Source organism: Budorcas taxicolor, chromosome 5, assembly GCF_023091745.1.
Source record: "Budorcas taxicolor isolate Tak-1 chromosome 5, Takin1.1, whole genome shotgun sequence".
In the NCBI taxonomy this organism is placed as follows: domain Eukaryota; kingdom Metazoa; phylum Chordata; class Mammalia; order Artiodactyla; family Bovidae; genus Budorcas; species Budorcas taxicolor.
This window is the reverse complement of record NC_068914.1, coordinates 147655797-147670552: the sequence shown is the minus strand read 5'-3', so window position 1 is coordinate 147670552 and position 14756 is coordinate 147655797. Positions and strand designations below refer to the sequence as shown.

Here is a 14756-nt window from a genome sequence, read left to right as displayed (position 1 = left end):
ATATGGCGGAGGGCTGGGCGACATGGCTCAGGAGTCACAGCGGCCTGAAGAGCCAGGGATGTGCCTGCTCTTTGGGTGATTTTTTTTCTTCCTTTTTTTTATTGTATGGTATGTGTACAGAAGAGTGCAGAAAACAGAGTGAAGCATAATTGCGAGGTGAATATCTGGACCACCACCACTCAAGTCAAAGCTAGAACATCACCAGAGCTTTAGGCCCATCCACCCCACCCCCTCCACTGCTGTTCCCTCATCAGAAACCCCCGCTCCCTGTTGACCACCACTCACTTGACTTTACAATCGTCACTTTCTTCTTTTCCTGAGTTACACGCACCCCTAAATAGTCATTTTTTTTCTTTTTTTTAATTTTTTTTTTTTTTTTTTTTTACTTTACAATATTGTATTGGTTTTACCACACATCAACATGAATCCGCCACGGGTGTACACGTGTTCCCAATCCCGAACCTCCCCCCCCCACCTCCCTAAATAGTCATTTTTAACTGTATGGAATCCTATTGTGTGTGTTTGGTGCTTTTTGCTTCTTCTGTGTTTTTGGTTTTTAATATTTATGTATTTATTGTTGGCTGTGTCGGGTCTTAGTTGCAGGATGTGGGATCTTTGTTGTCCCACTTGGGGTCCAGAGCTCATAGGCTCTTCGTCATTGGTAGGCTCTGTAGTTGCGGTGTATGCGCTTAGTTGCCCAGAGGCACATGGGATCTTAGTTCCCCGACAAGACATCAAACCTGTGTCCCCTGCATTGGGACCATTGGACTGCCAGGGAAGTCCCTGCTTCTTTTGTTTAATATGGTGAGATGCACTCGTAGTATCACAGCTGGTTCGGGTTCACTGCTGTATAATATTCTCTCCACACAATAACCATCCCTGGACTGCTGGTAGATAATTGTTTATTCCCCACTGGTTGTTATTTTTAGCAAATGACATGATCCCCTGTCCCCACCCCGGCCTGGCTGCTGCTGCTACCAGGTGCCTGGCGAGGGGCAGAGGCCAAGGGCGGCTCCCCTGGGATACCACCATGACCCCTGCAGCCAGGCTCACACCGACGTCCTGTGTGTCTTGCAGCTTGCCGGGATCGCGGTCCTTTCTGTTGGACTATGGCTCCGATTCGACTCGCAGACCAAGAGCATCTTCGAGCAAGAAGCTAATGATTCCAGCTTCTACACAGGTGAGTGGGGGACCTTGCTGTTCCCTCCATCCAGCTTCAGAGAGAGAAAGTCCGTGTTGATCCAGGGACTTGGGCAGGGGAGGACTTTGGCTCCGGCCTGCATTGCCAGTCGGGTCCACTTCCAGCCCTGCTTTTGTGTAGCTGCGCCCATGAATTTGCATTTGACTGATGTGGTTTCTTTTTCCAAGCTGACCGAGCCTGGCACTTGGACTGTTCTCTGTTGTGAAATTGGCTCTGCCAAAGCTGCTGCCACTCCCAGAGGGCTACAGAGCTTCTGTTCTTATCCCTGGATTTCTCTCTGAATTTCATGTCTGAGAAGGTTCATTCATCTCCTTAATTTAGAAAACTTGGTCCTGGGGACCCATGGTGCCAGGAGAAGCAGAGGGAACATCTCCCCACGGTTCAGACCGGGACTCAAGAGGCCCAAGGTCCTGCCTCCTGGATAACTGTCAGATTAATGTGAGAGACTAGAAGAGGCACCAGCTTTTCCGACCCCCTGCACTGGGGCACAGGCTATGCATGTTAAGTCTTACTTGTTTTCTAAAGTGCTTTTGCTTCAGGGCAAAGGCGTCCAGTTGGAACATGAATAGATGTAGCAGGTTTCTCTCTGCACATAGGTCCTTTGGCATCTTTCTCTGGCACCGTTCCGCCACTTGCACTGGCAGTTTGCTGCATAAGCGTCTCTCACAGGAGCGGGAGAGCCCTGGCCTGTCCACGGCAGTTCCCCGGTTTCTGAGTTGCCTCATAGAACCCGAAGCTTCCCCCTCGCCTGGCTGGGGGATAGGAAACAAACACCTCATCTACGAGAAACAAAAGCACAAAAGCAGCCCCTATTTTAGGAGGACACTGTCATGTCATCAGTCTCAAAGTGTAAGTTTGGTCACTTCCTTTCCACCCACCAAAGAAGTTATTTTTAAAATAAAAAGACAGAGCAAGCAGTCTAAAGAGCGTTATCACCCGGACCTTTGGGAAGAACGCTGGCCGGAGGCCCATGACCCCCACCCGCCTCCAGCGCCAGCCTTGATCTGATGGCCCAGCAGGCGCCCGGTTTCCCTCCTTTCTTGGCTTTTTGGTGGTAGTGTTAGTTGGGTTTTTTAGGGCGTGCCTCCCTATTATCAGAAAGAAAATAAGAGAAGAAAAAGCACAACATGTGTTTTTTAAAAAAAATACACACACAGAGTTTTTGAAAGCAGATTTCCATAGCACCCTGACTTGTTTTAGCAACAGCGGGGTTTTTTGGTAAGTTTTTTGGTGGCTGTGGCAGGCCTGGAATGCCACCCCTTGAGCTGGGGCAGTGGGGCTGCAGGGTGGGGGCAGGGGGTGAGGGCAGGTCTTGAGCTGTCCACATCATGTCACAACAGGGAGCTGGGGACCCTCTGGCAGGGAGTGGGTCTTGGGACAGACGTTTGCAATCAGTTGGCAATGACCCAGAGAGCCCCCTGCCCCCCAGCCCCACCCCCATGCTCTGCAGGTGCCTGGCTCACACCATCATGCCCAACAATTGTTTCTGTCTTGTTATCTAGGACTCTGGCTTGTTTTGTGTATATTTTTTGGGAGAGGGGGTTGTATAGTTGATTTACAACGTTGTATTAGTTTCAGTTCAGTCACTCAATCGTGTCCCACTCTTTGCGACCCCATGAACCGCAGCATGCCAGGCCTCCCTGTCCACCACCAACTCCCAGAGTCCACCCAAACCCATGTCCATCGAGTCGGTGATGCCATCCAACCATCTCATCCTCTGTCGTCCCCGTCTCCTCCTGCCCTCAATCTTTCCCAGCATCAGGGTCTTTTCCAATGAGTTGGCTCTTCACATCAGGTGGCCGAAGTATTGGAGTTTCAGCTTCAACATCAGTCTTTCTAATGAACACCCAGGACTGATCTCCTTTAGGATGGACTGGCTGGATCTCCTTGCAGTCCAACGGACTCTCAAGGGTCTTCTCCAACACCACAGTTCAAAAGCATCAATTCTTCAGTGCTTAAAAAGCAGAGACATTACTTTGCCAACAAAGGTCCGTCTAGTCAAGGCTGTGGTTTTTCCAGTGGTCATGTATGGATGTGAGAGTTGGACAATAAAGAAAGCTGAGCGCTGAAGAATTGATTAGTTTCAGGGGTATAGCAAAGTGATATATGTATATCAGTTACATACATACATATATCTGCTTTTTTTTTTAACTTTCTAATTGTTTTTTCTTTTTAAGTTGATATTTTTTTCCTGCCTGCAAGGCTTGCAGGGTCTTTGTTCCCCAACCCAGAAATGAACTGGGGCCTTCCTCAGTGAAAGTACAGAGTCCTAACCACTGGACCACCAGAGAAGTCCCCCTCTGGGCCTTTGAGTTCACCCCAAACTGTGCTCAGGAGACAGACCCCAGCATTAGCAGCCCAGCAGATGCCAGGTGGAAAAGTCAGGCGGGTGGTAGGACAGTGCCAAGCATACAGCTGGAGGGGCCAGGCCTGTCTCTGGGTACCTCCTGGGACTTAGATTCCCCAGGTTATTGCAGGGCCCTTCTGATGGCCCGTGGTCCTAGCTGAAATGACCAGGAGCTGGTCTAAAGGCGCATCCCAGAAAGACACAGTTGTTTTCACTCAGGGGCCAGCGGCCACTGTTCCCTGAGCTCTGATGGACAAATACGAACTTTCTGCGCTGGATTCTCTTCTGGGCAAGGGCTCAGGTCTGAAGACTTCATTCTGCTGGCAGAAGCCTGGAACCTGGAGGGGATACAAGTGACATCACATAGAACACAGTCAGCAACTGACCACCCGGGTCTGCCCGGGCCCTGTACTTCACTGAGCGCTATGGGCAACTGAACAATTGTCATCTCCGGGCAAATGGCCAAGGAGGCTCCATTCTCTGTGTCCCCTTCCCCCTCGGGCTGTGACGTCAGCCTTTGCCTTGAGCCACAGCCCTTCTTCCAGCCTAGAGCACCAGCCCCTCCCAGCCACTCTTCCTGACATCATGGGGTGACTGTCCTTGCACTGGGGCACAGACTATCTGCAGGGTAACCCTCAGGCCAGCCTGGCCATGGAACTCACCCTTCAGGAAACCTGAGGGACCCAGGGATGTCTTTTCTCCAGCAGAGTCACAGTGTTCAAAGTTGAGAAAGAATGCAGAAGGAGGCTGAGAAGCGAGAGAAGAGACTTTGCCACATTCAGAGCAGTCTCTAGTGGATCCAGAATAACTGACGGCCTTATATGGGCCTGATCTCCAGTGCAGGCCCTGGAGATCAGCCTGTCAGCAGGACCTGTAATCCCCACTGCAGACAAATTTGGTAATGGCTTTTTCTTGGTCCCAGGCCAGCTGCCCTTCTTAACTCCTTGGTGTCCCTTGCAGAACCAGAATCACCGAATGAGGGCATCTGGGGAGCTCTAACCAGAGGCTCGGCATGTCCACCCCACAAGGACTGTCCCCAAGATGGGCTGAGCTGGCTTCCCCAGTCCAGTTCGTGGTCTGGGGTGGTTTGTTTTGTCACTCTGGACCTGGTTTCTCCATCCTGACACTGGCAGGGCCTATACACACACCTCTCCAGGCAGAGAGCTTCCTGCTTGACACCCGGAGTTCACTGTGGCCTCATGAATGGGGCCCGTTGGTGGGATGGAGAGGGATGAAGGGAGAGCCACTGGGGAGCCGAATTAGGGTTCCTTGGAACCCCCGCTTGAATTATTGGAGATGATAAAGTGTCCTCGGGCTTCCCTGGTAGCTCAGTTGGTAAAGAATCCACCTGCAATGCAGGAGACCTAGGTTCGATCCCTGGATGGGGACGATCCCCTGGAGACGGGAATGGCAACACACTCCAGTATTCTTGCCGTGGGAAATCCCATGGACAGAGGAGCCTGGTGGGCTACAGTCCATGGGGTCACAAAGAGTCACATACGACTGAACAAACACATGCACACTCGAGCGTGCTCACACACACACACACACACACACACAAAGTGTTCTCAGCAGGTGGAGGCCAGAGGCTCTGCCCAGTGTTGTCCTGCACACAAACAGGTGTGCTGAGCGCTGTTTTCATGATGGGGTTGGAGTGATGACAGGAGGCTGATTGTCCCCTCCCTTCCCTAGGCCGAGAGCCCCAGTAAACAGGTGAAAAGAGAAGGTTCTTGTCTAAGGGACACCCTGGCAGATGCTACTGCTTCATGAGAAGCTTTATTTTTATTTTTTAATTTTTTTTTTTTGTACTAGGTCTGTGTCAGCCTGAAACAAGCAGAATAAACAGCCCTTAAGCAAATGAATACAGTAATCCTAGAGAAGGCTCCGTGACGAATAACTTTTTCCATGAGTCAGACCGAAGGCTAACATCCACTTGCTTTATAAAGGGGAATGCTTTGTCATTCATCACCAGCAGCCTCTGCTAACAAGCTCCGGGTGCAGACTAGAAGGAGCCTGTCCAAAGGGGAAGCCCCAGATGGCCTTTTGGAGCAGCATCCTCGGCCTGCAGTGGATCAAGGGCTTCAGGGCTTGCTGCTTACAGCCGAGCCGCCCTGTGGCTTGATGTTGTGTGTGCTCAGTTGTGTCCTTTGCGACCCCATGGACTGTAACCCGCCAGGCTCCTCTCTTCATGGGATTTTCCAGGCAAGAATACTGGAGTGGGTTGCCATGTCCTCCTCCAGGGCATCTTCCTGACCCAGGGATCGAACCTGGGTCTCCAGTATTGCAGGTGGATTCCTTACCACTGAGCCACTGGGGAAGCCCTCGCAGGTGGTGCTAGTGGTAAAGAATCCGCCTGCCAATGCACAAGACCCAAAAGATGTGAGCCTCCACTGAGCCTCTGTGGCCTGATGGCCGTTGCCAAAACCCCCATAGATAGCTACCAGGGAATTGCTCCCCACCCAGAGAGGGTAAAGCTGAGACACCTGAGTTCTGCAAACTGTCTGAGCGAGATTGAAAACCGAGACTCTTGGTCCTAAAATCTTTGCTGAGCCCAGGAATGAATATTTAATATTAACTGTCAGGCCCATTAGGGAAATGTTCTCTCTGCATGGGAAATGATATTGCCTTTAGTGGCTCACTGAGGCCACCGATCCAGCACCCCATCTTCTGCCAGGGTCACCCGGGCTTGTGGACTGGGAGCTGGACAGAAAGAAAATTGTCTGATCATCCCCACTCGACCTATTTTATGGGCTTGTAAATCCTTTTGATCTCTTAATTTTTGTTGTTCAGTCGCTAAGTCACTTTGCAACTCAGTGAACTCCAGCATGCCAGGCTCCTCTGTTCTCCAAGAGTTGGCTCAAATTCATGTCCAATGAGTCGATGATGCCATCCAACCATCTCATCCTTCTCCTCGGGCCTTCAATCTTTCCCAGGATCAGGATCTTTTCCAGCGAATCTACTCTTTGCATCAGGTGGCCAAAGTACTGGAGCTTCAACTTCAGCATCAGTCCTTCCAACGAATATTCAGGGTTGATTTCCTTTAGGATGGACTGGTTTGAACTCTCAATATGCCCTATTTATTCAGCCCCTGCAGTGGGACTCAAAGGGGTGACCTCATCCTTCATTGTCATGCCCTGATGGGGAGAAACAGGGGCCCAGTTTACTGCCCCCGCTTGCTGGGGTCCACACCTTGGAGTCCAGGCCCAAAACCACTGCCATTTCTCCCGCGGCCCCTGTGTGTGGGCGGGGCGGTCCGTCCTGTGGAGGACTAGAAGGGTGGACTTGACTCGAGGACAAGCTGCATTTGTCCCCTTGCCCAGTCTGGCTGGACGTGCACGGGAACAATACCCATATTCATCAGGGTTTGCCAGCCAGCCCACGTGACCTGACATCACAACAGATGTGGGGGGACGAGCCGAGGACAAACGCTCCCTTGTGTGCACTCCGTGCTGTGCTGCCGGTGAGCCTCAGCTGCGGGCCTGCTGCATGGTTTGCTGGCTGCACGGTTCCGGCTGAGCGGAGGGCACAGATGGGGGCAGTGAAATCACTGTGACACCTGCCGGCGGGAGAGGGTTCTCATCCCCGCATCCTGTTGTGTATTGTGGGGCGCATCCCAGCTTCGGGGCAGTCTCCCTGGTCCCAGGGAGAGGACAGCAGGGACGCTTGTGAAAATCACCCTCACAGTCATGATAATTCACAATTGTCATCCATCCTTCCTATTGTTATGATTGACAGTTGTTGATTGTACATCTTATGTTGCTGTTGTTTAGTCACTCGGTTGTGTCTGACCCTTTTGCAACTGCGTGGACTGTAGCCCGCCAGGCTCCTCTGTCCATGGGGATTCTCCAGGCAAGAATACTGGAGTGGGTTGCCACTCCCTTCTCCAGGGGATCTTCCTGACCCAGGGATTGAACCCAGGTCTCTTGCATTGCAGGCAGATTCTTTACTGTCTGAGCCACCAGGGAAGCCCTGATTGTACATCATCCATACCTTAATAAAAAGATACCAATTTTTAAAGTTTGAGTTAGAAAAATCAACAGGAGCTAGCACTCGTGTGCACTTGGAACACATCCCCTGATCCTCAAGGCAGTCCTGAAGGCAGGCATTTTTCTCACCCCTGGATTGCAGATGGAAAGCTGTTGCACTGACAGTGAAGTGGGTTTCCCTGGGTCATAGAGCCGGTTTTAAAACCCAGGCGGTCTTCAGAGCTGGTCTTCTCACATGTGACAGTCGCCCCTCCCAGGAGTGGACAGAACATGCCTGCAAGCCGGGGAGGCCTGGGACATTTTTGCCATGGGGGATGGAGGAGGGAGCTGGGTTAAGAGGATGGTCACTGCAAGACAGCTGTGCTTCTCAAGATGATAACTGCATGCTGGGCCTCTCTGGGCGTTCCCTGGGGGGAGTGTGGAATGACTAGGGCCAAGCCTGTGTTCCCTGTTCCAGGCCAGAGTTGTAGAACTCACAGCCTCTCAACCACCCTTCTCCATCAGACACCCAACTGAGTGTTTACAAACCATGTCATTCAACCTCCCTTTACCAAGGAGGATCCTTTGGATCTTAAACTGGGGTGACTGAATTGCAGCTGTAAGATCCCATTGGTGTGCTAGAAGGCATCTTTTGAAATTTCCTAGCAACTAACCAGAAAAGGCGATGGCACCCCACTCCAGTACTCTTGCCTGGAAAATCCCATGGATGGAGGAGCCTGGTAGGCTGCAGTCCATGGGGTCGCTAAGAGTCGGCCCCATGACTGAGCAACTTCACTTTCACTTTTCACTTTCATGCATTGGAGAAGGAAATGGCAACCCTCTCCAATGTTCTTGCCTGGAGAATCCCAGGGACGGGGGAGCCTGGTAGGCTGCCATCTATGGGGTCGCAGAGTCGGACACAACTGAAGCGACTTAGCAGCAGCAGCAGCAGCAACCAACTTCTCATTTTTCTTGTAAGGAAATTGAGACTCAGGGAGGGAAAGTGTCTTACCCAAGATCACACAGCAGTTAGAAGCAGAGTTGGGACTGAAGCAGGGTTCTCTTGCCCTTGGATGTTGTTAACTGCACGTGCCTGGCTCCCACCAGCCATCAGGCATCCCCTCTGGGAACCTGGTCGAGCTGCCCGCCCAGAGCATGGTTGTCTGCACGTGCACGGCCCCTTCCTGATGAAGGCTTGCTCTGACAGCCTCTTCCGTCAAGTAGAGAGGTCAGCAGGATGCTTGTCAGAGTCCCCGGGAAGTTAGTCCCCCTAGTTCGGAGGGTCTAATTTAGCAGGAGTGGATCCATCCCAACTGGAAACAGCTGATCAACTGGACCAGTCTGTCCTGAGTAAAACATGGGGGTCCCGTGGATGTTCCCTGTCCTGGGTCGGGGGGGGCAGTGGGCACCTTGCTGGAGGGCTGAGGGTCAAGTGGGAGTGGGGGCTTGATGGGCAGGTCACAAAGGCAGGAGAAGACTTGCCCACAGAGGTGGAGGAGGCTGACTGGGAGATGGGGCTTGGATGCAGGCCAGTGAGGATGTGGGAGAGGAAGCGGGGGGATCAAGAAGCAATTGGGCCTCCCCCTAACCCTGCCCCGTCCCCCCAGGAGTCTATATTCTGATCGGAGCCGGTGCACTCATGATGCTGGTGGGCTTCCTGGGCTGCTGCGGAGCCGTGCAGGAGTCCCAGTGCATGCTGGGACTGGTGAGTGTCCCCTGTGTGCCCACCGCCCCTGGCCTCTCAGGTCCCCGTCCCAGGATCCTGTAGACCAGGGGGTGGGGCGGGGTGGGGCGGGTCCCCAGGGCCCTATCCCCACGTGTCTCCTCCCCTCTGTGGTAACACGCTAGCGCCTCTTCCTTCCTGAAGCCACTGTCTTGTCACTTCCCTTGGGCAACTAAATGCCAGGACTTTGTTTATCCCTTTTTCTAGGCCCACGTTTGCCTTTTTTCCCTGAATCCATCCACAGGTGCCTTCACCTCCTCTTCTTGTTTCAAAGTTTGTGTGACAGTTCTCCTCCAACTCCAGAGTGTATTCACTTCCTTCTTTCCTCACATCTCTGGGTTTTGTGAGCGTGTGAGGTTTTTTTTTAATCACCACCTCTTCATTAACACCTTTAGAAATACCAGTTCTGACCCAGAAACTAATCCCGTCACCTTAAAAGCAAAGACTTCAAGCCACGTGGCAGAGCAGTCCTGCATTCCCTTATTCTCTGCTCTCCCTAACGGCGCCCCTTCCCAATCAAGTCTCTTGCTTTGTGAGAGAAACAAACAAACAAACAAATACTAGTCTGGAGTCTCTGATGTTTTCTCCCTGAGGCTTTTCCTCGCTCCTCGCCTTGGCCAAGCGCTGGCAGCTCTGAACCTCCTCTTGCCCCTTCCAGGCATCCCTTCTAGCCCCCGATGCCAGGTCCCCAGAAGCCTGGTCCTCTGCCTGTTTCGGCCAGCTGGCTGGGCCTGCGTCTAACCCCAGCCCTTTTTCTCTTACAGTTCTTCAGCTTCCTCTTGGTGATATTTGCCATTGAAGTAGCTGCAGCCATCTGGGGATATTCCCACAAGGAGGAGGTAGGTTTTCCCTTAAGACCTCTTAGGAGTCGGGGGCGTAGGGGTGATGGCGGCAGAAAGGTATCCTGGCTGGTCACTTGGGTCACCCTTCAGCCATCAAACGTGCCTCTAACAGGAGCTGCCCAGGGCAAGGGGATGGGAGTGAGCACCAGCCTCCCAGGCGCTGTCATAGAGAAGAGGTCAGGCAGTATGGTAGAGTTGGTGTCTGCCTCTCACACCTCTACAGACCTCCCCCAACTTCTCTGGTACACAGCTTAGGAAAATAATGCTTTGTGTGGCCTAGTTCCCCTCCCCTAGTTTATAAACACATGCCACCAGCAGCCAAGAGCTATGCCACACTCTCTGCGAGGTCCAGAGATAGATGAGCTGTGCTCCACGATTCAAGGAACTTTGCCGCTCCATGTGGGATAAGGACTGACTGGTGTTACAAAAGTCATTTATATCCAGAAACCCCATGGGATTTGAAAAGCTGGCGTATGGAGAGGGAGACATTGACCAAAACCTTACCTTGATGGAGAGAGGGGATATCAGGAGGAAAGTTGGTGGAGGCAGGGGATTCCTGGCAAAGAAAGGGTCTAAGCACAGCTGGGTGTGGGCTGGGTGGGGGGCCAGGGTGGGGCTCCATCATAGCAGTGTTTTAGGGAGGGATGTCGTGTCATATTTAGCAGGAGGGGCGAAAGAAGAGAGACAGTGGATGTGGGGATGGGAAGTGGGGAAGTGGGGGAGAAAAAGATTTAATTATCCAGATGATAAATGCCGCAGCCATGGAAGTAGGAAAGGCTAATTATGAAAGCTGCTACGGGAAACGCTGGTTGTTGATCAGTTCTGGTTTGGGGGTTGGGGAGCAGGGGACAAGCATTTGTTAAATGGAGATGTGCCCAGGTGCAGGAGGAAAAGAGTGTCTCCTTCATGTTATAATATAGTAGCCAGTTCTTATCCCATATGTACTCTGCACCAGACAGTGTGCTACAGGCTTAATGCAATATCGCCAGTAACTCTTCAAGATAACCTCTGTGGTTAGGACCATTACGATCTCCATTCTACATATGCAGAAACTCATGTGCAGAGAGGTTTGGTAATTTACCAAAAGTCACACAGTCTCATAGTGAAGGGAAAAGATGGAAGCTAGAAGGAAAAAGAACTAGCTGGATCAGGAGTAGGATTTTTGCTTTTCATTCCTTATATTGAGGCAATTTAATTTTCTTTTTCTCGGTAGAAGGGAAAGAGCCAGGTGGGGCTACAGGGGCCAACCAAAGGTGCAAGCAGAAGTGGAGATGGCCGGAGGGGTTCCTAGAGGATGTGGGAGGAGATGGAGGACCCCAGAGACCCTGAGGGGGCTGTCCTAGCCCAGTGGTGCGTCTGCCCTGTGACATTTCAGAGCAGGGGAATTTGTGGCTGCATGTGAGCAAATGGAACAGGTGACATTTGTTCATAAAGAATCCATCCCTGCTCATCTCTTGTCTGTGTTTCCCAGGTGATCAAGGAAGTCCAGAAGTTTTACGAGGACACCTACAACAAGCTGAAGAACAAGGACGAGCCCCAGCGGGAGACGCTGAAGGCCATCCACATCGCGGTACATCAGCGTCCCCTCCCCACTGACTTTTTCCTGAACTCGGGTGCATCTCTGCTTCAGTCCTGGTTATCCTGTCTCTCTAACCCCCAACCCTGTCCTTCTCTCTGCAGCTGGACTGCTGTGGTATGACCGGGGTGGTAGAACAATTTTTCACCGACACCTGCCCCCCAAAGACTTTAGTTGAGGGCTTGAAATCGAAGGTAAGCTTAACACAAGACCTTGTGCCTTGCCCAGCTGCTCTGGGTAAATCCCACCAAAGCGGACATGCCTTCAGCTCCCTTGATCTGTGAGGACACCACTGTGGTGCTTCCTAAATACCTCTTCCCCATGGGAAGCACCCAGGGTGGCTGTCTCCTTTCTCCCCTGCCCTGGGTCTCTGATTCCTCCAGGGCAGCAATCAGGGACCGGAGAAGTAGCAAAGCATTCTGGCTGCCTACAGCCACTGGGCCTCCATCCAGCCATCTTGCATAGCGGGTGCTCCCAGGTCTGGACTCTTACCTTCTAGACTTGTGAGCAGCTCGTTCGTGTGAGCTGGAGCAAATGAGCAAACTTCCATAATAGTAATAGGAAGTAACTCTATGGCCAGGCTTCCCTGATGGCTCAATGGTAAAGAATCTGCCTGCCAATCCAGGAGACACAGGTTCAATCCCTTGGTCGGGAACATCCCCTGGAGAAGGAAATGGCAACCCATTCCAGTATTCTTGTCTGGAAAATTTCATGGACAGAGGAGCCTGGCGGGCTACAGTCCCTGGGGTCACAAAAGAGTCGGACACAACTTAGCGACCAACAATAATAAAAACCCTATGGCCAGATAAGACAGACACAGATCCCAAAGCAGGGGCTCACCCCTCTTCCTTTTGTGGTTTCTTGCCCAAACTTGGGGGACCCTTTCCTGGTTCTCCTTTCCATCCATCAGCCAGTCCCCAGCCCTCGCTTTGGAACCACAGCACCCCAGGGGTCGGATGAGTGCCATGGAGGGAGGGGGTGAGCCTGGAGTAGGGCTGTGTTGATCTGGGTCTTGGTTTCCCCACTAAGTCCTGCCCTGAAGCCATCGACGAGATCTTCCGAAGCAAATTCCACATCATCGGCGCTGTGGGTATTGGGATTGCCGTGGTGATGGTGAGTGTCAGGGGCTTTGGGAAAAAAACCTTAGTAATTACAATTTATGAAGCTCTTACTCTGACCATTATGAAGCTCTTACTCTGACCAGGCACTGTTTTCACTAATCCATGAATTTATCAACATATCTAACCCTTGCCATACCCATGAGGTGGAAACTATTCATATTCCCATTTTACAGATTCCAGAGAGAAAGAGAGAGGTTAAGTACATTGATCAGAGTCTCTGAGGTCAGGAGTGAAGCATCTGAGACTTGAACTCAGTGCTTCTCCAGAATCCATTCCCACTACCTGAAAGGTTTCAGGAATAAATGCAAGGTAATTCCACTGTGTTTGGTCCACGGGCCACACTTGGAGCAGCAAGGATGTAGGTCACCCAGACATCCTGCTAGTGATACCCAGATAATCTTCAGGACATGTTTTCACAAAAAGCAGCTGCTTTTCTTTGTCCTCTGAAAGCAGTTTCAGTAAAAGCAACATGGATGTGAACTGTCTCACCTCCTGCTATGGCCAGAAAGACACCGAAAGGTGAACAACGAGAGTGGGACCGAAAGTTTCCAACCATCTCTCTCTTGCCAGTCAATCCCCAGAAGTCATCAGGGGCCATCAGGTTCCCCAGGGGAGCCCCCACGAGGGAGTGATGAGATTCAGTAGGGAACACAGCCCTCCCCTCTGCCCATTGGAAAGACTCTCCAAGAGAGAGAACCACTTCCTCTCTTAGTGGTAATTGGCACCCCTCATCTGAGTCTAGGAAAGCCTTGAAGCCACTTTCAGTAAAAAGCACAAAAATATAAGGACTTCTGGTGGTCTAGTGGTTAAGACTCCTCCACGCTTCCACTGCAGGGGTCACAGATTCATTCCCTGGTTGGGGAACTAAGATCCCGCAGGTCACGTGGTGTGGCCAAAAATTTTTTTTAAGAATTTTTTTTTTTTTTAATAAAAGTAAAACTAGAATATGAAACACAGACAGGCAAAAAGAGGAAAGTGAAAGTCTCATGAGGGTATTGGAATAGCTGGAATTTGACCATTAAATTTAGCTCTGGGCGTGTCTCACACTGAGAGTTCACAGGAGCTGGCTTGTGCAGTGGAAGTGTGGAGTCTTAACCACTGGGCCACCAGAACCCCTCCACTGTCCTACCTCCTTGTCATTTGTCGGACCTCAATGGCTCCCATCTCCCCCTCTCCCTCTACCTTCCAGCAGAGAGTCAGGCAGGCCCTCACACCTCTTCCTGTCTTCCAGATATTCGGCATGGTTTTCAGCATGATCCTGTGTTGTGCCATCCGCAGAAACCGAGACATGGTCTAGAGTCGAGCTTTGTGCCCTGAGCAGGAACATTCGCCCGTGAAGACTGCTGGTTATTTTCGCGGGGTTCTGTTTTTATGGGTTTTTTTTTTCCTTTGCCACTAACTCTAGTATTCATTCTGCATTTCTAAACAAAGAAAGTTATTCTATGTTTGTGTTTTTAATGCTTTCTTCAACATTGATGTTTATAGTTAAGGGACTTGGGGATTTGGGTTTGCTTTGGTTTTATATAAATATATATATTTTTTGGTCCTTTGTTTTTGCTTATTATATTAAGCAGAAATCCTGCAATGAAAGGTACTATGTTTGCTAGACTCTAGACAAAAGATATTGTACATAGCGAGATTTGTGTGTGTGTGTCTTTAAATAGATAAAAATGTCTATCAAGTTTAATCAGGTTGTAACTTAATGTTGAAGACAATTTGATACATAATAAAAGATGATGACAACATTCCAAACTGGTTTTGGAGTTTTGCCTCTTAATTTTTTAGAGCTGCTTATTTTTTCAGGTGTCTTTCACCTGCTCTTTGCTCTGTGTTTTGTTTGAATATTTATTTATTTATTTGACTATGCCAGGCCTTAGTTGTGGTGTGTGGGAGCTAGTTGTGGCATGTGGGAGTTAGTTACTTGACCAGGGATTGAACCTGAGCCCTCTGCATTTTGAGCACAGAATCTAAGCCACTGGCC

General features: G+C 50.8%; 1 protein-coding gene across 1 annotated transcript in view; it reads left to right on the top strand.

Moving 5' to 3' along the window:
* CD9 (CD9 molecule) overlaps positions 1-14520 on the top strand; it is a 35781-nt gene extending 21261 nt beyond the window's left edge. The window contains exons 2-8 of the mRNA XM_052640160.1: positions 1078-1180; positions 9121-9218; positions 10001-10075; positions 11550-11648; positions 11759-11848; positions 12684-12767; positions 14007-14520. Coding sequence (XP_052496120.1) covers positions 1078-1180; positions 9121-9218; positions 10001-10075; positions 11550-11648; positions 11759-11848; positions 12684-12767; positions 14007-14072 — 615 coding nt within the window. The 3' untranslated portion in view covers positions 14073-14520. The remainder of the gene's footprint in view (positions 1-1077; positions 1181-9120; positions 9219-10000; positions 10076-11549; positions 11649-11758; positions 11849-12683; positions 12768-14006) is intronic.
* Positions 14521-14756: the final 236 nt, after the last annotated feature.